At 47.7% G+C, this 25228-nt stretch overlaps 4 protein-coding genes across 5 annotated transcripts; 1 reads left to right on the top strand and 3 right to left on the bottom strand.

The window, feature by feature from the left end:
* Position 1: 1 nt before the first annotated feature.
* LOC4812525 (glycerol-3-phosphate phosphatase) lies at positions 2-1320 on the bottom strand. The gene is made up of 2 exons (XM_001352686.4): positions 485-1320; positions 2-418 (listed from the first exon to the last, which is right to left on the bottom strand). The coding sequence occupies exons 1-2, from the start codon at positions 1255-1257 to the stop codon at positions 226-228; spliced, it is 966 nt and encodes a 321-aa protein (XP_001352722.2). The 5' UTR covers positions 1258-1320; the 3' UTR covers positions 2-225.
* A 5462-nt stretch (positions 1321-6782) lies between these two features.
* Positions 6783-9193, bottom strand: aly (always early). 2 transcript variants are annotated; one of them, XM_033383929.1, is made up of 2 exons: positions 9058-9193; positions 6783-8999 (listed from the first exon to the last, which is right to left on the bottom strand). In XM_033383929.1, the coding sequence occupies exon 2, from the start codon at positions 8987-8989 to the stop codon at positions 6869-6871; it is 2121 nt and encodes a 706-aa protein (XP_033239820.1). In that variant the 5' UTR covers positions 8990-8999; positions 9058-9193; the 3' UTR covers positions 6783-6868. The 2 variants fall into 2 exon arrangements, with proteins under 2 accessions (XP_033239820.1, XP_033239819.1); XM_033383928.1 differs by having other exon boundaries at positions 6783-9003; positions 9058-9170.
* An 11198-nt stretch (positions 9194-20391) lies between these two features.
* On the bottom strand, positions 20392-20742 carry LOC6900098 (enhancer of rudimentary homolog). The gene has a single exon (XM_002135420.2). The coding sequence runs from the start codon at positions 20740-20742 to the stop codon at positions 20392-20394; it is 351 nt and encodes a 116-aa protein (XP_002135456.2).
* Positions 20743-22492: 1750 nt separating this feature from the next.
* Positions 22493-24604, top strand: DnaJ-1 (DnaJ-like-1). Its single transcript, XM_001352687.4, has 2 exons — positions 22493-22736; positions 23068-24604. The coding sequence occupies exon 2, from the start codon at positions 23088-23090 to the stop codon at positions 24150-24152; it is 1065 nt and encodes a 354-aa protein (XP_001352723.2). The 5' UTR covers positions 22493-22736; positions 23068-23087; the 3' UTR covers positions 24153-24604.
* The last annotated feature ends 624 nt before the right edge of the window (positions 24605-25228 follow it).

Here is a 25228-nt window from a genome sequence, read left to right as displayed (position 1 = left end):
ATTAACCAGAGGCTCTCAGGACCCTTCTCGGGATCCCCCAAAAGGGCGCGCCAGTGCCAGTGCCAGTGCCTTTAATTATCAAACAATTATACATTCCCCCCACAGCGAGGGGTATCAAAAGTACTGCCGTAAGAGCGTGGTGTCTATCTGTCTGTCTAAAGTAATGAATGTAGTGTAAGGGGTAAGGGGTAAGGTGTAAGGGGTAAGGAGTCAGGTGTAGGGGCCTTAATAGTTTCGGGAGGGTATGAATGGCAGCAAGTCCGAGAGCCTGTGCAGATACAGGTCTGGTATCTGCTGGTACGCAATGGCCTGCTTAGAGGCCAGGGCATGGCGGACATCCTGCAGACTGCTGACACCAGTGCCCACCAGTAGAGTGTGAAAGCCGCAGTTGTAGCCGAACTGCATATCCGTGTACATGCTGGGCGGGGGGCGGGGGAAAGGCATGAAAGTAAGCGAAAATACCATATAGGAGTGAGAAACTTACGTGTCGCCCACCAGCAGGGTGCGTTCCGGCTCGATGACACCCTGACGTATCAGATGGGAGCAGACATAGGGACTGGGCTTGCCGCAGGTGAACGGGGCCCGCTTGGCCACCGCCTGTATGGCAGCCACCACGACTCCCGCCCCGGGCACTTGACGGTCGGCAGCCACTGGAAAGGCACGATCGCGATTGGTGGCCAAAAAGAGGGTCCTTGGGTCCCGGAGGTATATGCTGGCCTTGGTCAGCTTCAGCACATTGAGGCCCAAGTCCATGCCGACGGCCACGGCGCCCACATTCGCATCTAAGTACATTTTTTGCACCTGGTCCACCATGGAGTTCTCCTGCGTGGAGGCCAAGTCCAGCGGCAGACTCTCGATCCCGACCTGCCGCAGCTCGTCCTTGATGCCCTGGCCACCCACGATGTAGACCTTGCGATTGAACTTCCGCTCTCGCATATAGCGGGCCAGAGCCTGCGCCGAGGACAGGATCTCGTTCTCGGCTATCAGGAAGCCCAGGCTGTGTGCCTTCTTGGTCAGGGCCCGGCACGAGGCCTCCGAGTTGTTGGTGCAGATGAACGAATTCTTGCCCATCGCCCGCAGGGCATTGAACGTATCGGCAGCTCCCGTGAGTGCCTGCCCGTGGCGCCACAGCACCCCATCCGCGGCGTAGACGATCGTGTCGAAGGTCTTCAGCAGTTGGCGGACATTATATATGTTTGGTTCCAGCACCTGGCAGCCGCCCATCCGCAGCACTCGCCGCGACAAAACGAAATTCATTCTCAGTCCGTATCCGAATCAATGTGGGCTAATGTGGATCGACTAAGTATCCTCTAAACTCAGGGCATACTATGGCTTGAAATCTCCCCTGAAATCTTGCACTCTGCTTGTGGCTGCTAAAATCAATGGAAAGTTTGTCCCGGGACCCCGTGACCTTTGAGCTGTCGCCGACCACTCCCCGGGACCGTCACGGGCTGCCATTCTCCGATGCACTTAATTCACTAAACTTTTGCTCATTTTGCTACTTTTGGCCAAGACCGGAATGGACCCTGGCTGTGGTTCGGCTTGGGTTTGGGCTTGGGCTTGGGCTTGGGTGCGGGTCCGGGGGCAAACATCGCGGACAACTTTTAATTGTGCGCAACGAATGAAGGCCAAACGGAGCATCCCCCTCCCCCGTACCCAGTCCTGGGGGAGCCAGTTCTCTGCCAAGGATTCGCGCCTTTTCGACCAGCAGCCAACGCCCCGATGCGCCAATTAAAATGGCATTCAGGCTTTATTGTTGACAGGCCCTGTCTCCCACGAGCGACCAAATCCGACACTTGTCCACTGCCCAGCGCCCAGAGACAGAGAGACAGAGAGCGAGAGAGACATTCCCTCGCACCTTGACATAAATTCATTAAATCTTGTCCGGGCTTTCAAATCTGCCGCAGTTTAACGGATCTCTGTTGAATGGCCCCCGGTCAAATGGCGGCTCACGGCTCTTAAAATAGAGGGCGAAAAATCGACGCAAATTGGCCAACAACCGGGGGGGGGGAGCAGAGCTCGAGACCGTGCCGGGGATAAGCTGCTGCCTCCGGGCCAAGGCAAAAAGCCAGGAAACGCGACTTTCGAAATTTCCGCCCGCCCCGCGATATGATAATTTGCGTGAGAGGAAAACCGAAAGATTGGAGATATTTCTGTAGCCGCCAGTGCATGATTTTCTCGCTCAGGGGAAAAGGAAACACTCACATGTCAATAAAGTATTTACTTAGACCCACGCGGACTCAAACGTCTCCACACATCGAACATAAAATATGGAAAAATTTGCTGAATAACAAATAACACATCATTAAAATTTGTATATAAACCTAATCACTAAACTCTTAAAATATTACTACATAGCCAATGTAAATATCACTGATATTAGATCATAGCTTAAGTAAAGCTGATTTCTAATAAAAAAAAAATTAAAAAAAAAATATATATACTTAGATTTGAATCTATTAAAAATCTATTAAATTTGTAGTCATATATTTACGAGTGTGTCGAATATTTTCAGATTAATTTTACTACAATTTCCACAGTCGGTATCTCAGGGCAGCCCAAAAGGAAATTCTCCTTGAAAGTTTTGTCGCCTGTGAAAAATATCTAAGCACCTTCTGTCTCTTTACCTAAGGTTTGTGTGTGTGTGGATTTGCAGCATAACTCAATTTCCTCAAGTGGAAAGCGCTTTACATTTTTCCCAGTTTTCGCAGTTTACCCAACACTAGATGGGGCCCACTGATGGATGGCTTGGGGCGGAAGTAGAAGCAGAAGCAGAAGCAGAGGCAAGTGGCAAATCCACATGGAATGCATTCTCCATTCTCTCTGCAAACAATACAACGGAAAGGCACAACAAACAAGCAAATTCCACTCGACTAGGCATCGAGAGGCAATAGTATCCAAATGGAATTTTAAGCACAAAGTTTGACCAAACTTTTTTGGGAACCCAGAAAAAAGCAGAAAACGAACCAAGAACCGAGCACCGAGAAACGGAAACTTTTTTATTAAGTTTACAAGAAAAAGTTAATTTCTTGGGCCTCCCTCGGAGTTCAGTGGGGGCCCTGGGGCTGTTGTTTTTTCCCTAATTAATACCTCGAGACGAAGGCTGAAATCCACTTGATTTATATGCTAATCAGTGACCGGTCGCCGCAATCCACTCTGCCTGGGGGGAGGGGCACTAGTGCCGGCTCGAGCTGGGGGCATCGACAATCGCTTAAATCATGTTACGGGTTTTTTCTCTCTTCCGAATGGTGGCCCCATATCTGGTGGCATGGTGGCAACGGTGGCCAACTTTAAATTATCCGATATCTGCGTATAAATCATCCGAAGAAAGCATCATCAGCTGGGTTCACAAGGCGCAATTATTTGCGGAAAATGTATTGCCTCCCAGCCGTTTCCTTTGCGTTTTGTCTGTCGCCGGACACCCTAGTTGGCCGACTACGTTGTCGTTTGCCCGGGATACCCTCGATAAGCCCCTGTCTCCAGTCGGTATAATCTCTACGGCGGCTGACTGATGGGCATTCTGCTGCCAGGGGGGGAGGGGGGCTTTCGAGTTGCATTTCACAAGCTTGGCACAATTGAAACGTTTTTGTTGTTTCATGAAGCACAAACAACACATACCCCCCGACTCCTCAAACCCCCTTCCCGAAGGCTAAACATCTAAGCTGTATTTCTAAGGATTTTACCAAAAGCACGGACATGACACAACGATTAATAGCTTAACCTGGCCAGGACTCTTCGATTTCGAAATGGGTTATGCAAGCCACAGGATTGCTCCTCGGCCAGGCCTTAAAGAGTCCTTAAGGGCAAGGCTATGGCCATAAGTGCCATGTCCTGTGCTCTTTAAAATACTCAATGTTTCAGCAATCAGTGCACCTTGGTCAGCCGCATGAAATTTAAATTCCGAATACAAGCTCAACGGAGTGAGTCCCTTCCGGCCTTGGCACCCGACCCCGCTCGCAGGCCCTGCTTCCGGCTCACACTGCGTATGAGCAATGCCACAGCAGTAGCTGTAGGAGGGGCGGCCTTGGGGGCAATAAGGGAGTTTTGTTTTGTTGTTGTTCCTGCGGTTAGGGTTTCAATGTGCGTACATTAAACCAAATTATAGCACATTATAATTTGTGTCTGCAAATGTCCCCCAAAAACTCATTCGAGAGATGCCAGATCTGACGGCAGACAAGCATGAATATTGGCTGGGGGACACTGTATACTTTTATGCAGTGCCCCCAAGGCTGGCTGGGCCGAATATACGGCCACATGGCAGTTGAATAAATAAACGATTTGCATATCCACACCAAAGGCGAGAGGCGATTGTGGCAAGGCTACTGCCTGTGTCGACTCGCCTGTGATTGTTCGACTAGAAGTCCAGGCGAAGCGCCTAAGCTGTGCCCATAAACATTAGACCCTTGTGGAGGACATTCATGGTGCAAGATTCAAAGTATTTATCCGCCCTCCGTTCAGACAGGGTATCCTTTTCCAGGCATGTCCTGTCGCCGACCCTTCTCAACCGACTGACTTCTGCTCAGAGATGCAGCAGACAGCTTGCAGCAAAACTTAAATATTTCATAAAAACTCCCCTGCAAGGACTTGCCACGGGCCTGCATTTCAGTTAAACAAATAGCCACACACATGTATCACATATTTCAAGAATATTTAAAGCAACGTCAATCATTGTAATTTATAACTTAAGCGAAAACGTAACCAAAGCCAAAACCAAAGCCAAAACCAAACTCAAGCCATTATTTCCGCTTTGTGCCATCAATGCCGCCGGGTGTTCGGGCTGTTCTGGCTGTTCTGCTGCTCTTTTTCCCCTCCAATTGTTTGCTGTGTGTGGCTGCCACTTTTTGTTGCACATTTGCATTTGTGTCCCGCTGACCAGAGCCCGGTGTCCGGTGTCCGGCGGCAGCCGCCACAAACTGCTGCTCGTTTCATAAATCATCTTACACCCATACCCACACACACACCCATACCCATCCACCCATCCACCCATCCACGCACACACGCATACACGCGCTCCTTGATTTACAGGCCCACAAAATGCTTCAGCTTTTGTTGTTGTCCTCCAGGAAGGCGACGAGAATATCAATTTTACATTTAATATGCAACACCAGATGGGGGCAGCGCCAGGAAATTATAAGAAATCAATTACCAAAGCCCTTGACCCACTAAAAAACTGCAGAGCAGCCAATAAATAACCCAAGTCTTGAAAAAACACACTAAAATTGCACGAAATATATCCCCATAAAAGGTTATACAAATCTCTATACAATCCTTACATTTTTGTGGATATTGGCTCTTCAGAAAGGGCTCAAGGAAAGAAAGAATGGACCTCCACCATCAGAGACAAAGCCGTGGCAAATCCTGTCTTCCCAGGACGCATCCTTCCTTCCACTTCGATCTCCTATTGATAGTCATTTCGACTGATTTCCAGGCATCAATCCTCGTCGATCATCGTTGAGTGTAGCACTCGCAGAAGCCAGCGCGATAAATGCTTAGCCCTTGGCAACACAGCAGCAAGGGGGAAAGGATAGAGGAGCTGGATGTGGCCGAGTACCCTCACTCCTGCGCCCCAGCTTAATCAGCAGGCCACTTTCTGACCCAATTCCGCCTTTGTATGAGCCCCGAAACTCAGAGCCCAAAGACAAACCCCACCATAGATGACAATTTAATAAAGCAAATGGTGCGCGCGGTTGGCGCTTGTTTGGGGGGGCGGGGTGGGGGCGGGGGTGGGGAAAGTTTCTTTGCCATTTGGATTAAGCCATGCCCGAGCCTGCGGCAGCGACCATGAGTTCTACGGCACAGCCCCATCGTTAATCAATTAAGTTGGCGTTTTTATATGATTGCTTTCAGGGCTACATGTATACTATATGTGTGTGTGTGTGTATATGTGTACTTAAGTAGTTATATATATATCGATTCGATTCCCGCACAAACGATGCCCCGCCACGCGCAAATATAATTAATGATCAAGTGTCAACCGAAACAAAAAGCAACAGAAAAAACAACGAAAAAAACCAGACAGAAACTTAAGTCATCTGCAATGCATTAAGTAGCTGTGGCGCGGGGCATATTGGTAACCATTTAGGATCCCCCCCCAACCTCCCCCGCTCAGAGGAGCCCCAGATAGAGACGTCCTCCGTCCTCCTGGGAAGCTGGACCATGCGATTTATTTGCTGCCATTTGTTAGATTTGTTTGTCCTGGGCGGAAGGCTCGCACAGAAAGAGCAGGCGACGCCCCTGCATCTGCAATGCATTATAAATATTTACGAGTCGAGGCGGACATCCCATGATAAAGTCCCAGGGAGTGGACACACACACACACATCGTCCCAGCCAGGTCTTTTGCTGATCATTTTTCTTTCGCTCTCGCTTCCAGGGGGAGACGCAGTGCAGCTGGGGGCATATTAATGATGTCTTTACGGCCCCAACGAATGGCCGCACAATTTACGACCTCCAGGCACTCCATCTATTTGCTAATTAAAAAATGGAAAACACTTTAAATTCTAGTTTATGTGCAGGCGGCAGCTGAGTGCAGCTTGCTCCCGAATGGAGCTGCCAGCATAAGCTGGGATTCCTTTGGGCTTGCCTCCAGCTGTCCGGAAACCTTCCGGAACCCATTCTCAGACAGCTCCTTTTCGGGGACAGGCTTTGTGGGAAATGTTTGGGGCCCCACCCCCCACCGCCACAGATCGATATAGTTTGGGAGTATTGAAACGTGTACAAGAGAAGACTGTAAAGGGCCATCCCTCCCATCCCCCCGTTCCGCCCAGAAAAAAACGAACGACCTTCTAGTGCACTTGGCCAGGCTTGTAATTATGCCATAAATTGGGGCCATGGCTTTATTTCTGTATGCAGAGGAAGCTGTTATGCGTCTACTCGTCCAGGAGATTGTCCAGCAGTGGCTCCATCAAGTCGTCGAAGACGATATCGTGCTGCTGGTCCATTTGGTCGGGCTCTCCGAACGCTGCCAGCGTCTCATAGGACTGATAGAGGTCATAGGTCTCCAGAGGCAGAGAAATGGCTTCGGACATTACAAACTCATCCAAATTTATTTCCTGTAGCTGTAGCTGTGGCTGTAGCTGAGGCTGTAGCTGTGGCTGTAGCTGTGGCTGTACCTGTGGCTTTGGCTTAGGCTTTGGCTTTGGCTTTGGCTGTGGCTTTGGGTTTGGCTTGGGCTTTGGCTGTGCCTTCGGCTGTGGCTTTGGCTTTGGCTGTGGCTTCGGCTGTGGCTTTACCTGTGGCGGCAGAGGCTTTCCCAGTGGCTTTCCCGGTGGCTTGCCCAGTGGCTTTGGCAGTGGCTTTCCCAGTGGCTTGCCCAGTGGCTTTCCCGGTTGCCTTCCCGGTTGCTTTCCCGTTGGCTTTGGCTGTCTAGCAATTGGTCTTGCCTTCAAGGTAGGCTCCTTGCGGACGCGCCCAAAGGCCTCGCACAGCGGTGTAACATTGGATAACTTCTGCTTGAAAACGGCACTCAAATCGGGCGGCATATTCACCATTGTGCTGGCCATAATATCATCGATAATGGTGCGAATGTCGGCGCTCTTTTCGCTGCTCAATGCCCCGCACAAATACAGGATCGTGTGGAGAGTGCGAATCAGGTCGCGTGTGGCATCCGATTTGACCACGAGGCCGAGCTTAGCCTCGGCCGACTTCAGATCGAGGTCGGACTGCAGCCGGCACTGCTGAAAGCGCTCGCGGGCCGTCATGGTCTTGGCCTTCAGATCCTCCATCTCCTTGTACTCGTCCAGAAACTGATGGAGGATGCGCAGGGGCTTCAGGATGTCCCCGTTGACGCGATGCAGTGCGATCATGTGGGCCGCAAAGCAGCGCTGCTGCTCGTCGCGCTCGGCGCTCGACTTCGGGTCACGACGAACCGTGGGCTGAGCCCTGAGCGTCTCGAACTCCTTGTTCAGCTGGATAAAATCGTCGACGGTCTTCTGCTTGATGACCATGAGGTTCTTAATCGCCACCACGGACTCCAGCAGGGTCTTGCTGAAGCCGGCACTCGAGAACGTGGCCGACTTTTCGTCCTTCTTGGAGGCACCCTTCTGACGAACGGGTTCAATGGTCGTGACCATCATTATGGGCAGTGGCAGACTCTCGCAGACCATGTCCCCCTGCAGCTTCTTGTCGAGCAGACGCAGCCACTGCTTCTCCTGCTCCTTCCCCTTCTCCTTCCCCTTCTGCTTCTGCTTGTCCTTCTGCTTGTCCTTCTGCTTGTCCTTCTCCTTGGCGGCTCCCCCACTAGTCAGCTTCACGAGGTAAGTGTTGGTCTTGGGCTCGTGGCTGACGACCAGCCCATGGGCGAATCCGGTCGGCAGGTAGGTCGTTACCTTGGTGTCCATCGCCAGCGCCATCGGGACACGACTGGGCAGCAGCGGCAAGTCGTTCTCGTGCTTCTTCACATCGAAGATGCCCTTCTGCATCTGGCGCACAAGGTCGCGCACGTGATCCCACTCCTCCAGGTCTGAGGCTATGAAGGCCTTTGAGAAGCGTCGCGGCCTGCCGATCGGCTGACGCACCAGCTGCCAGCAGCGGCGCGGCATGGTGCGCGTGGCGATCCGGCAGCCCATTTCCTTCATGAGCTTGTCCAGATCGTAGAAGGCGCTGCCCGCTATGGGCTCGTCGATAAACGAGTATGCGAACTCGCACCACATCCAGCGCTGCGCTGGCAAGCAACTCATTAAGTGGACGAAAGAGGCCAGGACGTTCCCCTCCTTCGCCGCGTTGACCACTGTCAGAGCTTGCCCGGGCAGCGAGAGGAACTTCGTTGGACTGAGCCCATAGAAAGCGGGCCGTTTCACAAAGAGCTCGTCATCGCCATCGTCATCGCCATCGCCATCGCCATCGGGCTGGCCGCTGGCCGTTGCCTTTTCCTTTTCCACCTCCATCTTTGAAATTCTTGTGGCCGTGCCCAAGCCGATTTCCGAAAGCTGTGGCGGCGTCAAGCCCGTGATGCCGTCACTGCCCACATTTCCATTGGTTTCCATTGACATTTTCAAACGACTGCCTTGAAAATCTCAAGGAATTAGTGTCCCTTTAAACAGTGCCGTGTCACACTTACCTTTCTTGCGGCTTTTACTTGAGTTAAGTCTATTTCAGATTTCCGAACACTCTCGAATTCTCTAGAATTTTCCATCTGACACGAAGCGACGCGACGTCTAAACGAGCCAGGGTTGCTGTGAACGGGGCTGCCAACCTGATGTCAGATTCAGCTTAATTGTATGATGGGTACTCCTCTCCTTGTAGTGACGATGGTCGGTGATTTGGTTTGAAATTGCAATTCGCATTGAACTGCATTTATCCTCTACTGGTTGGCATTTGTTTGGCTTGGCTTACGTACATATTTATTTGGTGCTTTCTGCTCTCTGTTGTTAATTCCACGTGCTTCCAAATGAAAAGCGCTGAATTTTTAATTAAAAAAAAAAAGTTGGATTTTCTGTTTGATTTTCGTTCTTCTGGCTGCAAATTGCATGTGGATACCAGTGGTGGGGAGACGGAGACCGGAGACGGAGACGAACAACTCCATTTGGAAAATATAGCAAACGGCGAAAGTTTACGACCACCCCCGACCGACCGACAAGACTGGACTGGTTTTCTGGTCTTCTGGTCTTTTGGCCATTGGGGCGCGTAATTAATAAAGTTTGCATACGATACGACGACTGCCAGTAGTCGTTGCCATGGACATCCCGTCCATATTGGGATCTTATGTAAGTGGCCGTTTTGGCCGGCAATAGGCGCAACTTCCGGCCGGAATGCGTGGCGTTTCTTTGATAATTAAAGTGTGGCAGGACTTTAAGGACTCTTCAGTGCACGGTGCCATCGTTGGCACCCGGCAAAGCGCAAGAAAGCAATTTTAATTTGCATATCGTTACTTACAGCCAGCGCCGGGACAGCCAGGACAGCCAGGACAGCCAGGATAGCCAGGACACCCAGCGGGTGCCTCGAGTATTCCTAATGCAGGACGCCTGCTGCAGCTGCGTCCCATTTAATCAGCAGCATGTTGCCACACACACACACAGCCTCCCCACAGAAAGGTGGCAGCAGGGAAGCCAGATAGACGGCACAAACAGGTACAGGAACAGAGGACAGCATGCGGTTAAAATTAAGAAGAAAAAAAACCCAGCCATCGGGAGCGGGGCCAGGATCAGGATCAGGACCAAGGCGAAGACACAAAACACAACATTGACATTTAACTAATGAAAGCTGCAGGCGCAGTAAATGACAGTCTCGTCCCGCCTTCGTTCCCGGAATACACGCCCCGAGAAGGTCCCCTCCGCCGCCCAGCCAGCCCTCAAGATTGCTCCGCTCTGCTCCGCCCTGCAGAGTATGCGATGATATGTCCCGGACCAAGCCAGAGCAACGGGTTATTCATGTGAATGACTTTTTGCGGTACTGTACACACACACACATATCTATATGTTCGACTCGCTTACAGCCTGCGGTCTGCTCTACACTCAAAGAAAAGCCAACCAAAAATGTGCCATAAACCCAACAAATACAATCCATATTTATTTGAAACATAAAACACTTTGTAGGAATTTCTCTGGGTGTACACTCCTGTTTGGCGTCCATCCAAAGACTAATAAAAAATGATGCATAAAACTTTGAAGCTTGAATTAATAATTTCACTCAATGTACAGGAAACTTAAGAAAAGTAAGGGACTTTTCTGAAGCCTCTTTGCTGTGTGATGCCAAATCGATTTTCTTTCAGTGCACTTTCACGCACAGCACGCAGTCGTCCCCAGAGCAGAGCTCCTAGTAGTCCCTGTCGAAACTTAAATTCTTTGGCTGACAGCTTTAGCAGCTGCCTTCTCATCGACACCACCTCCCCCCCTTCCCCGCCCCGCCGAACATCCCCCCACTCCCCGCTGTGCTTATGGCTTTTCACTGTGCATTTTCAGTTTATGACAGTTTGTGGACATTAAATTTTTCAAAGTGTTCTATATCACCCGCGTGCACTTGTGTGGAAGTGGAAGCTGGAGCTGGAGCTGGCGTATCGGCATTGGCCTGGCCCGAAGCGAAACCCAAACATATTAATTGATCCAAGTCCAAGTCATAGAGAAGTGAAACCGTCTTTAAGAGCCGTTCTAAAATGGCATAACAAAGCCACTTTGGCAAAGTCATTGGACTCTCGGACGCGGGCAAGGACGAGTCACGTATTGGGGCGGACTGGCGGGGAAAGGAAAGGAAACACATCCCGAAAGACAAACACATTTGTCGCATTAATTGAAAGCGCGAAAGTGACAGACAAAAGTTTTTGTTTCGCTCTTTGAGGGCTGAACAAATTTTATTTTTATTCGGTGTTTTTTTATCAGCATTCATTTAACACTGGAAAATGGCCGACTTTGACCGCCATCATGGGGCCAGGCCTCAGAAAAGGGTCCAAACGAAGCGTTCAAGCGGCATAAACAGAAGCAATCGAGTGTGTGGGGGAGGGGGACTGGATGGAAGGGGGACCATATTTGGGTTCGTTCTTGAAAATGCCAATAATAATTATAAATATATATGCGAGTGCCCAAGCAAACCCACATCAAAGCGGCCCGGGGGAGCGCAGGTCGTGAAACCTCAATAAAAACCAACAAAATTTTGTAAATGAAAGTAAATGTATAATGCTATTGACAGTTCCAAATATCCCTTGACTTAAAGTGTGGAAAAAAACCCACAGACTGGAGTGGTGAAAAAGTCAAATTTATGGCCTGTAGCCTGTGGGTCTGCCGATGATTGCTGTAAAAAGAAAATTATAAAAATAATCTTCACAGCTCAAATATCCCGAAAGTATTTTGTTCTTTAAATTTAATTTCAATAAATTTTACGAATATTTTTTAGTCCCTGTTCTAGTTCTGGTATTTTCTTTTCCGGGTATAAAAAATCTTCAAATTCGGCCACGAATTTCGCTCAAAATTGAATTCCTTTGATGACAGAATCAGAGTAACCAACAATTTCGTGGATTTTCAATTTCAATTACAATCGCTTTTATTTCAATTCATGTTCAATTTTTCCAGTTATTTTACAGCGCCATTGTCTGGTGGCTGTGTGGCGCCTTCGGCGTGGACAAGCATCCAGCTTCCAGCTCCTCTTGCTCCTCCTCTTGCTCCTCCTCCTGCTCCTCCTCCTCCTCTTGCTGCTGCTGACTGTGTGACTCTTTATAGAAGTTTTCTTTGGTTCAGTGTCCCGTAAAATGCTCATGTGATTGCATTGTCCTTCCAATGGCTGATTCCAGTTAGGGGAATGGTCGTCAGACAAGAGTCGATTGCTGTTTTTGGGAGGCGGGAGAGGGGGGGGCGGATGGACAATGCAGCAAATCCTCTTATCAAATTGTCATCGTCATTAAATCGCAATTAGCCACCGCCACACCACCGAATTCCAGGATTTCTGGCGACTATTTTGCTGACGACACCAGTTGTGAAAACAGAAAACTTTTAAGCGGAAACACGCGCACGGACACGCTGAACTTTGTTTTGCAGTCCTGCCCCCCACCCGCCGTGCCAGTCCTGTCCTGTCTTGCGGATTGCGCCCCCCCTCTCTCTCTCTCTCTCTGAGCCAAAATCAAATTGACTTAAGCGCTTCTGCTGTGGAAGCCAGTGCCGTCCCTGTCCAGATTCATTAGCCAAGACCAGAGCCAGGACCAAGTCATTGACACCGCGTGCTCTTTGTTGGCAACTTCGGCAACTTTCATTGAGTGGAAAGAAGTGGTGAGTGGCATCGCTGTGTTCGCTATGCGCTTAAACAAATCAGCTTAGCTGATTCCCCCTGACACTGCTTCGGATCCTGGTCTTGGTCCTGGTCCTGCTCGTGGTCCTGGTCCTGCTGTCAACAGTTGTAAAGCTGAGCGCCATCTCCGGCCATGCCATCCACTGGAATGACGGATGATGGAGCCATGTTCGGAGTCTCTCTTTTCTGGTTTTTCTGGTTTTTATGCGTGTCCCGGTCTCGGTCCAAGTATAAGTATTGCCAGCGGGTTTTTGCGGATTTACGTCCTATCCGGAAGAGGGGGGCTGTCAAAACGGACACCCGACCGACGGGCCCGACATTCATTTGCATTCCCAAGTGGCTGCCTGCCATATCGGGGGCGGAGCGATCTCTTTGAGGGCCTATTCCTGGCAGAGAATTTATTTTCAACTTAAAGTCAATTCACTTAAGTGTGGACCCAATAAGGCAGTTGCCATGTCGCCTCGTCACGAGGAAAAGGCGCAACAATCGCCTGCACACTTGTGCAAGCAGTGGCGTAACTGTAAACGGCAGCCATTGTGACTGTACTTTCGTGCTGCTGCCTTTGCCGAGCATTTCCGTTAAATTATAAACATTTATTTCGCCTCGCACTGCAATCTGGGAGCCGAAACGGTTGCCGAATGCGGTTGCACACAGATACAGGAAACGTGCCTCAATCTGGCTGTCGGGCTCCACTTCACAACACTTCACACCACCCCACACGCCACACCCCTTGCAGCCGAGTACTTGAAAGAATTCTGCAGCTTTAAATTTAAGCCTCGGAAGCCCGGGACTTGGTTGAACGCATTCGTCACTTAAGACCTCATTATACCAATCATAAATGTCAATAAACGGAGGAGTCGATCCATCGTTCAATGTTGAGCTTTTGCGAAAAACAAAGCCACGAATGCTGCCACATGGCCAATAAATCTTAGCTTTATCTCTCGGCTCTCCGCTGTATTATTTATAGGCATTCAAATAAGAGAAATCTTCGTTCGTACTCCCACACAGTGCCTGCCAAATGTCGTGTGGCGCCCGCATAACCTTTTTTGTGCCACCCCGTCTGCGTGCTCCTCTGACATTTACACAGTGCAGCTGGGGAAAACTCCAAATCTGAATTCCGGCAAGGACTTCATACAACAGAGAATGATGACGGCTGCATCTGTTCCTCCAGCATCATCATGTGTGCATGTCCATGTCCAGGCAAAAACAAGGCAAAGGACAACTTTTTTCTGCGAAGCTTACGAAACAATTTGTTGTTGGTGTTGTTGTTGGTTTTGAACCCTCCTGAGCGGTAATCGTAATCCCCACAACAAAAGGGAACCACTAGGTCACGTATGTACCTTGCATTAAAATGTTTATTTATAGAGCCACCGACCGCCATCTTTATACGAGTATCTTTCTAAGAAGTTGAAAAGTTGGGTCATCGCCTGAAGCCACCCTGAACAAATCGTGTACCAATGAAATGTACGGCCGTTACTCGTCTGAGTATTTTTTATTTATTTGGGTGCCCAAAGGAAGGCTGGCACAGCACACCTCTTGCTAAAGTATATATCTTTATAGTGCCTATTAAAATTTGGTTCTAAACTTTAATAAATCCCAAGAAATCCTCCCCCCCTTGAAAGGCACTTCCATAGACATTTCCTGTGATTGCTCTTTAAACTGAAGCCCTAGATTTTTGCTCCTTTATGTGCGACAATTTGTCCGAACAGCAGACCCAAAAAAAAAAATAGAGAACCCTTCCCTTCCTTTCCCTTGGAATCATGGCTCTATAAAACACACAAATCGTTTGTGTGGAATGCAAAATAATTTACAAATCAAAGATTGATGCAGAAACCAGCAGCAGAAGCAGCAAAACAGCACAAAATATGGATACAAAAGGGAAAAACAGATTCTCAACCCCCAGGACACCCTCCCACAGGCTTGGGGTAGGTATCCGCATAGCATCCTTGTCGTCGTCGTCGCCGTCGTCGTTGTCGTTTTCAAACTGATGACATGACCAACCCAACAAATCGTAAATTCGATAAAAGGAAATTAGAAGGAAAGACATCCCCTAACCGGAACGACAAGGACAAAAGGAGTGTTGGAGATTTTCCATTTGTTTGTCTGCCGCCGATGGAAAAGGCATTTATTTAATCCTGCAATGTAGAAGGAAAATTCTACGCATCCACCAAGCACCAGTCGCATGGAAATTGAAAACCGAATTTGTCGCATTGTTTGCCCTACAAATTAGGTGCCGAGCCATAAATTGATTATCTTAAATTTATGACTTTCGATTAACTCAGTTCCAGTCGCAGTCCCAGTCACGTAAAGGGGCACAAACCTGAACCAAATCACTCAACTTTTATCATTGGGGCAATTATGGGCAACTCTTCGTTGTCTAGACACGAACTCTGGGAGCTCTGTGTGGAATTTTGATGAGGTCGGCCGAAGGAATCGAAATCCAAGTTAATAGTTAATTGCCTGAATTTCTGACCAGATCATATCGTATCGTAGCTAATTGAAATTGTGGGCAAGGCATATCTTAAATTATGATCTATGAATGCCAAGAATGGAATGCTGTTCCGTCCCTTCGCTGCCAGTCAATGGGCAATTAAAACTTTATTTATTACCGAGCAGCGCCATAGGAAAAGTGCAGCAAACTATTTCCTCGCCCCGAGGCTTGCCTTCGAAAAAGTTAAAGCCTCCGCGGATCCGTTGCTGTCAAGAGGGAGTCTCAAGAAAAACTGAGGAGACAAAAGTACCTTCTTCTGCAAAGAGCAAAAAAGTTTACCGGAAAAAGTAAATAACCATACGAATATGCAAATGACAAACAAGTTTGAAGGAGGAGCAGCAGGCTGGCTAAATTCAAGAATATTTGCCACTAAAAAAGTATTCAATAGGAGGACCCCTATTAAAATGATGGCAAATAGTTCGCTGCAAAGGCAATTAAGACAAGATGATGGCCTAATCATAAACGAACGGAAAGGGCCAGATTTCCGCTCTACAGCCAGGACTCAGTACAATATGGGTGCTCTCCATCGCAGGGGGTTTAGCAAAAATATCGTAAAAATTTACAACTTGTAATTACAAAATAGTTTGGACAAAACATGAGAACATGAGAACATGGGATATTTCAGATATTTCTGTACGCACTCGCACACACACACCTTGCCTTCAAGATATAGTATCTTGCCGCCCGAACAGATTTTATTGAGACATTATCAGGCGAAATAAACGGGGACAATTTGCCGAAATTTGGAGACTGGGCGACTGGGACACTGGGGACAGAGACGTTTTATGGATACCATTCTACGCTCCGACAGGAGAGATGACAGCAAAAGGCGTTACAAATTGCCTGGATGGGGCGTGGCAGCTAGGGCCATGGGCATAGTTATTGTCAAACAGCCACTGTCATCAGTCCTGTCCCCTGTCTAATGAATGGAAATGTATGAGCGATAACCGTGTGTGTGTGTGCGTCGATCCGACTTTTTATAGCCCATAACCCCCTGGCAACGACATCGGCATCGGAATGGAATCGGTGAATGGCAGAATATTTGTGACGCTGTCCCCTCGATTCATCACTCGACACCTTGCCCCTCCTCCCAGTCAATTAAGTTGGCGATAAAATGCGAAAACCAAAACAAATTAAACGCAAGTAAAAAAGCCAGCAAAAAGTTTACCACAGGAAATATTTGCCAGAGTTAAAGTCGGCGCCATTTAACACCTCCACGCCATCCGCAAAAAGGGGCATGGGTGCCCAGGAGCGAAAGAAATACATAAGTAAACATTTGCCCAGTGCAAACGACAAATTTTCCGAACAGAGACATTAGAAAATGGCTTTAGAGTGAGGTTTCCAGTAGCAGTGGCAGTACCAGTGGGCGTGGTAGTTAAGAGGTGGCTTACCAAAGTGTCAAAGAAGCACGGAATGTTTTCAACAAGCGGTGTCCACAGCAAAGGGAGCGGAGCGGATGCGGATGAGCGACAGGTTCTACTTCACTTCACTTCACTTCCGGGAGAGAGTTTACCGTGTTTATTTTAAGCCAACTTCAAGCACTTAATAAAATATGGCAAACAATTACGAAGGAGCGGACAAACTTGTGGATAAATGAAAATAGAGTTTAGGCTGGCAAAAAGTTCGTCCTTTTACTGGCTACTTAGCCTGGAGGACAGGTGCAATGATGTCACAAGCACTCAAAGCATTTGAAAACTTCTCTTATCTGAGCTCTCTACCCCACAACACTCTTTCACTTTGCCATACACTTTTTCCACTAAATGTCATCAAACGAACCATAACAAAAAGAAAAACAAATAGCTTCATATATTTCAGAACTTTTCTGATTTTGAATTTCAGTTTAAATTTGGCGCTTAGAAACCTCCAAAATAATGTATGCTTTCTACCATCCCTAAGTGTGACCACAAACAATACTGTCATCGCCTTACAGTCGATGATAATCGTCTTAACAGGTATCGCTAGTACACAGCAAATCAAATTCAAATTCAAATATTATTAATATTGAAAAATATTGTTACGAACCTTTTGTTTTCTTCGGGGCAAGGCCAGCTAGCCAGTCCTCCTTACCCCTTAAATTTTGGCCTTGCCACTATGTTCGAACTTCTTTCCTCCTCACCGCTTCTATGGGATATCACCTATCGATATCTTCGCATGCAACACCTAGCGGAAATTCGAGCGACAATGGCCGCGCAGATTTATTCGCAAACATCGAAGAGTTACACGTTTCCCTAAAACTGCTGGCCTTCCCGGACATTACGGTGCCTAGGATCTTGCAGCGCCCAACGTAGGCTTACACCCAATGATCGGATATTCCCTACGTGAGTGCGTTTCCCTTGTTTCTGATTCAGTCTGAAGTTTTCGCTACAATTTTAGGTCTTTGGCGTGAAAAATCCCCACCGACCTCCCCGACAGATCCTCCAGCTCGTAGGCGTTATTCCCTACTGGACGTACGACTCTGCATTTTAGGAATTTCCGGGCGAACTTGGCGTTGTAGCTTTTGCCAATGTCGCTGAGGGTGAAGTTGCGCCTGTAGACTTCTTGGCCAGGTCTGGCGAAAAAGACTCTGGCCCGTTTGTTGTAACGCTGGCTGCTCCGCTCATACGCTTGGTGTAGGCTGCGTTTAATTTGCTCGCGAATGAGGTGTCGCTTATCCGCGGGATCTAATGCGTGCACTTCATGTTCCGTCAAAGACTGCAGCTTCCTCCATCAGAAACATCTGTTGTCGAAATACAGCGGAAAACGGCGTTTCGCCTGTGGCTTCGTGCACCGAGACACGGATTGAAACTTCGATCTCCGGTAGGTAGATGTCCAGTCTCTGTGATCCTTTTCCAAATACGTCCTTATTGCAGCGATTTACTTACGATTTACTCTCTCGGCTGCATTGCTTTGCAGCGAGTATCGTCCGATTTACTCTCTCGGCTGCATTGCTTTGCGGCGAGTAGACTGCTGTGCGCATGTGTTGGATCCCGAAGCCGCTGACCATGTCCATGAACGTCTTTGACAGGAACTACTCATCATCCTCTCTTCGGTCGGTATGAACTTCAAACTATTTTTATTAAATTTATTTGGGCTATTATTCTTAATTTCTATATTGATTAGTGGACCATCGTTTATTTCTTCGCGGGCTTCTGTCCCGAGCGCTGATCTCCCGCTTTCATCATGCCCGCTCGTGCGTTTCCCGAGCAATTTGGACACGTTGGAGTAAGCATTTCTGGCTTTCCGCAGCGGTAACAGAATATTTTGCGTTCCTTCGCCACGCAGTCTCGGAACCCGTGGTCGAACTGGCCGCGATTCCAGCAACACAGCCTGGGTTTGTTGAGTCTAGCTGCCAGCCTGCGCATCGCTCTAAAGTACTTTTCCACAGATTCGCCAGCTGGTTGTCGTCGCTCATGCAAGGTGCGTAGCCGCTCGAACTCGCCACCCACTGCTCGGAACCGGGACACCAACTCGTCCTTCAAATCCTCCCACACTTCCGGAGGCCGTTCTCGGACAAATTGGCAATGCCACTCCGCCGCTTGTCCTTTGTCCTCTGCCTTCCAGCACCTGGATCCAGGTCCGCATCGCCAGTTCTGGCTCAACCTCGCCGGCTTCCTTGGAGGCGACTGGGAATTCCATGCGTCATCGTCCTTGGACCTTTTGGGAATGGTCCCTGTGTTCCGCTTCTGCCTGAGGTGAGCTAGAGGCTGCTGATCGCCATTATTATCCTTGATTTCATTATGGTCTCTTTCCAATCTCAGGTCCTGGATCAATTCCACGCTCTGGCACAGAGGCGCCATCTCCTCGGACGGATCTCCTCCTGCAGCGTCTTACTCAGGGTATCTGCCATGCTGCCTCTCCACGTCTCCTGTGCTTGCGCTATGGCTACATTTACTCCTGAGAGAATCTCGGAGGGCAGTGCGTTCGTATGGCCTGGCAAATTCCAGCTGTCGTCTCCACGCCCCTCAGCGCCCTGTGTGTCACCGCCTTGCATCTGTCCTTGGAGGTTACCTGGTGGAGGAGTCCTGTGGGTCATTTTCTGCTTAGACCGCAAGTTGTACACGCTCATCAACTTGGCCCTATATTTCTCACTGAGAATCTACCCTCCCGACTTCATCCAGCGGTAAGCAGGGGAAGCGAAAAACAGAAATCTTTCTGACCATATCCTAACTTCGGGTATTTCTTTTGTCTTCTTCAGGTTCTCATTTTGCACACCAGGCACCGGGCCGGTTGCTAACTGGCTTGTGGATTCTCCTCTGCCAGTGCCAAACCAAACCCCCTCTTGAGATTTCCTGCTTCCCGTTGTCAGATAAGTGCCAAATCATCAAACACAAAAAAAACTTTTTACTCTGTGGATTTTCTTTGCATCCTCAGATCCCTCAGCGCCGTGCTTCTGTGAGCCAACTCGTCGAGTCCCTCACAGGCCACCGGAACACCGATGGACCCCAGATTGCAAAATACCACTCGAGATCTATCTTCTCTGCTGGATATTTATAATTTCTTCGACGTCTGTGTGATTCGCATCCGTACTCTCCCTATTTGATGGTAGAACCAGGACTGCGAGTCTACTTCCCTGTCTCAGATTGGGCGCCATTATTCTTACGAAGCTTTTGTTTTCTTCGGGGCAAGGCCGGCTAGCCAGTCATCCCAGGGCTGGGTACTTCCCAAGTCCTCAGGTCGGACATCTCAATTAACTTGAAACAACAACAAAAATAACCGACAAAAAAAACTGAAAGCGGACTCTACTCGACAAACAACATTACAGTAACTTCCCTCAACACAGACTTGGACCAGGTCGAGGTCGATGTTTTTACCACCCTACCTGAGATCTGAATAACAACGTTTTGGATCTCCCTGCCATGTGCAGCAGCCTTACCCTCTCGTTGCTGTGGCTCCTCTTCCTTTGGGGTGTGGGTGAGTTGGTCAAATTTCTGACACACGAGACAAGGAAAGAGACACACAACTTGCAAAAAATGCTACAGCAAGAACAAGAGGAAGAGAAGTCCAACTAAAATCCAAATCCCAACCCCGCAGTGGTGCTGTCCAGAATGAAGGAGAGCGAGAGAGAGAGGGAAAGCTCTGGGAACGATGGACAGCTTCGGAGGCTTAAACTTTTTATATCCTTGCTAATCAAGACACCTATGCCCATCCTTGCAATCAAAATATCAACTATTTCTAATTAAAGTCTTTTATTGTTCTCCGCGAACTGTTTATCCTTCATGCATCTTCTTCTGAGTAGTTGAGGTCCTTTTTGGCTTGTTCCGTTTTCAAGATGGTGTTCAGTTTTACAAATATCTGCTCCTTGATCCACTGCTTGTTGCGCGGCACGTACTCGCTGGCGCCCTCCTGCTTTACCAAGCAGACGATGTCCTTCAGCTCGTCCATGAAGTCGTACAGTTCGGCGATGTCGTAGTGGATGACACGCATGTCGGGGTATTTGCGCTCCAGAACCGATTCGTAGATGGCGCACACGCGATCCACGCAGTCGTCGATGCTGTGGAAACGGGAGTAGGTGCGCTTCTGCAGACGCTCGTCGGGCTGGATCAGTAGAAGAATGGTGCACGGCATTTTCGGTAGTCAAATGTTTTTTTTTATTCTTTTTACGAAATTTTACACACAAAAGGCTGCTTTTGTTCTGGACAGAACGTCAGAAATGACGTTGCAGTTCTGCTAGGATTTGACATTTAAAATGAAATGTCAGTACAGGGCCTACTATTTCGATTATTCCTAAAACTTCTAGAGTGCATAGTAATATATAATATAATATGTATATATGTAATTTAATATAATAAATAGTATAATATATAATATACTCACTTATTCCAACTTGAATTCCAGAAAGAGTTGAATTTTTTTATTCTTATTTGCACTTTCACTCACTTTTTGCCAGTAGAGCGTTTCATTTTTCACTTGACTTGACTTGACGCCTAACGCGTGACGCACGCGCACAACTCTAGTATTTAAACGCACGATTTAATTATTGACCGCTTTGAATGAGGGACCGAGCGGGGGTGAACTGAGAAAGCTGTGATAAGAATGCAGCAGCGTGGCCGGCTCAAAGTACTAAATCCCCTAAGCTCATTTCAAAAAACGAGAGCGAAAGCTTGTTGTCGAACAATTGTTTACATATGTATGTGAAGAGCGATAAAAGTGCATGCTCAAGGCTCTGCTTTGAAATCGGCCTTTGTTTCTGTGTTTATCTTATCTCTCCCCATCTCATAGCAAAAGCGAGAGCGAAGAAGAGCATAGTTTTCGCACATCGCTTTCTGTCGCTGTTAACTCGCTGCTTAATTAACATCCATCTGTAACGACAGTAGAGCATTGGTTCTTTCTCTGTTAGCTCATTGAACACTATGCAGGGAATTCTGTTGAATATTACATAGTGTTTTCCTGTTGTCCCTCTTATCTGAACATTACTGATTTAAATGTTGGCGCTTAGAAGAAGAACGTTTGCATGTTAGCGCATGCATTCTACAATCCCTAAGTGTGGCCGCATTACAATCAATGATAGTCGATAGCATCGTGCAGTCAGATTTCCGTAGTCAGTATTTCAAGAACTCCCGCCTTCTTATCGGTTGTAGCAGCGCTGTCAAACCACAGCAACTCTAAGCTGCGAGAAACATCGAGATATTTCGATGGGTAGACGGACTTCGGGCGATAGGCCATTTACGGTATACTATATACCTTTCTGTATATTGTGACGTCGATAAACTTTCATACGCTCTCTAACATAGTGCTTCCTTGCATTATTTATTCCACAGGAGTGCATTTGTATCCTTTTCATTCATTAATTTTCAAGCAATTCCACTTTGGCGCGCAGTCGACAGTATCGATAGCCGTTTCTTTGAATTAATCGTACTTTGGTTGACTCTTTTGCTTGAACCCTTTTTAGACACAGTTAAAAAAAGAAAACATCCTTAAATAGGACCATTCTTGAACAAAATTGATTCATCTATCGAAGAAAATTATGTCCTTAGGGCTGACAGTCCTAGATAGCTGATAATATTCAGCCGAATATCAAAATCGAGGAATACGATTTCCGATTATGGACAGAGAACGATTAACCCATTGTATTAAAATAAGCTCCACGAAAAAAATTCAATTCGAAGAATTTAGCGCAGTTCCGGTAAAAGATTTGGTAGTCATTATTTTTGTGTAAGTAAAAAAATATATAAATATATATAAAAAGTATTTCCAAACAGTAGTACTTGCCATGGGTTACTGTAGTTGTCCACATAATTATATGAATGGGGGGCCTAAGTGGGTTAAGTTCTCCAAGCAGCGAGAAACATCGAGAAAATTCGACGAGCAGACGGAACAGAGTCTATATAAAGGCCTGCGATATTCGGGCGACAAACAAAAAAATTTTATCGACTGAGCAACTAGGGTGTGTGCTAACACAGCAAACGAGAAAAAAAATAAAATTGATTGAGAACGTCATCTATTATTTTCAAGAACGTGTAATATATATATATATAAATAATACAAACTCGTACAACAGGAGAAAGAAAATTTAAAAGTGAAGTGGAAATAGTTTTAGCAAAGAGAAAACAGCATTTTAGGTGAGTAGTTTGTGGCAAAATGGAATTGATACTTTAAATTAACATATTCGCATGGCATTCCCAAATGCCTAATGTATGGTGTGTGATGTGTGGTGTGTGGTGTGTGGGAGAATATTATATTAGAGACATGCACAGGGGCGGGCGGACGACGTAGCTCGTGGGGGAAAAATGACAACACATCAGCACCAGCACCAACCCAAGCGAAAGCACAGGGGCTGTGTCGTTGCACAACTCGGTGTTCTAGAAAATTCCATTGAAAAAACAATCGAAGCGAAGTGGTAATCAGTACACATGTTCTATAATATTCTCTGTATTCTCTGTTCGCTTTCAGGTTGAAAGAGACTGAACAAGATGGCCAAGGACTTCTACAAGATTCTGGGCATTGACAAGAAGGCCAACGACGATGAAATCAAGAAGGCGTATCGCAAGCTGGCACTGAAATACCATCCGGACAAGAACAAGAGTCCACAGGCCGAGGAGCGCTTCAAGGAGATCGCCGAGGCGTACGAGGTACTGTCGGACAAGAAGAAGCGCGACATCTTTGACCAGTACGGCGAGGAGGGGCTGAAGGGTGGCATGCCCGGACCAGATGGCAAGAGCCAGCCAGACGGCGGATTCCAGTATCAGTTCCACGGAGATCCACGTGCCACTTTCGCACAGTTCTTTGGCGCCTCGGATCCCTTCGGCGCGTTCTTTGGTGGTGGCGACAACATGTTTGGTGGAGTCGGTGGCGTCCCTTGCAGCAATACAAGTGAGGTCTTCCTGAACATGGGCGCCGATGATATGTTTGGCGGCTTCAATCCCAATGCTGGAGCCTTCCGCTCCCAATCATTCAATGCCCAGGCTCCAAGTCGGAAGCGACAGCAGCAGCAGGATCCGCCCATCGAACATGACCTGTATGTGACGCTGGAGGAGGTCGACAGAGGCTGCACCAAGAAGATGAAGATCTCGCGCATGTCCATTACGCAGACGGGCAACGCGCGCAAAGAGGAAAAGGTGCTGAGCATCACCGTGAAGCCGGGCTGGAAGGCGGGCACAAAGATCACCTTCCCCAAGGAGGGCGATCAGGCGCCAAACAAAGTCCCTGCGGACATCATATTCATCATACGCGACAAGCCGCACGGCCAGTTCAAGCGCGAGGGCAGCGATCTGCGGTATACCGCTCAGGTGAGCTTGAAGCAGGCCCTGTGCGGGTCAGCGGTGAGCGTTCCCACACTACAAGGTGACCGCATCCCCGTGAACTCAGCCAACGAAATCATCAAGCCCACCACCACGCGACGTATCAATGGCCGCGGCCTGCCCTTCCCCAAGGAACCATCGCGTCGCGGCGACCTGATAGTGGCCTTTGACATCAAGTTCCCGGACAAACTGCCGGCCAGCCTGATGAACCAGCTGGCGGAGATGCTGCCAAATTAGATGGGTACTGGGGAACTACCAATTCGTTATTAATTTAGTTAAGGCCTCAATTTAGTTTGTATTACGTAAATTTAAGACAATTTTGTAAACCGCTCGCTTGGCGGCGGTAGGATTCGCCGATTGGACAATGTGCCAGGCAAACAATTGTAGATAAATATTTATGTGTAGTAGAAACCAGAAAACAGAAACCAGAGAGTAGCAGGCGCCTAATATTCGCGATAAGATAAGCAAAAAGAAATGCAGACACACGACGGTCTGAGTTGTGGGTGTTAGAACCCGTTTTGTGTCGGAGACTGATCGATTACGGACATACTACACTATAATAGTAAACCAATTCCACATTTTCTTTGGTTAAAAGTTCTGGTATTGAAATCTCTTTGATTGAAGGAAAGATTTGTCACTAAAAGTAAGAAAATAATAAATATATATATATATATTTTTTTGTTATCCCATATCTTCGGCATTCTCGCTAAAAAAAAAAAGAAATCCCGTATATGCTACCAGCTATTATAATAGATTCCTTTCGTTGTAGGCCGTAGTACGTTTTAGTACCATTATTATTATTACTATTTGAAAGCAACACCAATAAAGACATTTATACGAATTAACAGTGTTTTTTGTACGGCAAAGACAATTCAAAATTGCATTTTCAATGGCAACGTTTTGCATAAGGCCTTGAACTACCGCTACTAGGTGGAATAATGGTAGCTTCTCGAAATCGCTATAATCTTCTTGAATCAACTTTGAAAATGGCGCCAAACCAAACTGTACTGGCGCTGAACAGTGTTGACAAATTGGTAACTTTCCAGCACTATGAGAAGTTACATGTAGTATGTAGTATGTATGTAAAAACAGTGTAGACAAATTAAGTCCAGAATTCGCCACTAAAGCGCCACCAGTGCAATGAGGGCGCCACGATGCAACCGGAAAGCAGCCGTTAAATTTGAAGCCCAGTACAAGGTTGGGTGTAGGGTGAAGGGCGGGTGGATAGTAAAACCACAGCACAGCTTTTATAATATATGTTTATTTTATTAGTGATTTCAACTTATGTTGTATTATTGCTGACTTTACTAATT

The sequence above is a fragment of the Drosophila pseudoobscura genome, chromosome X (genome assembly GCF_009870125.1).
Source record: "Drosophila pseudoobscura strain MV-25-SWS-2005 chromosome X, UCI_Dpse_MV25, whole genome shotgun sequence".
NCBI lineage: Eukaryota > Metazoa > Arthropoda > Insecta > Diptera > Drosophilidae > Drosophila > Drosophila pseudoobscura.
The sequence above is the reverse complement of the archived record's forward strand: the minus strand, read 5'-3'. Positions and strand labels throughout refer to the sequence as shown.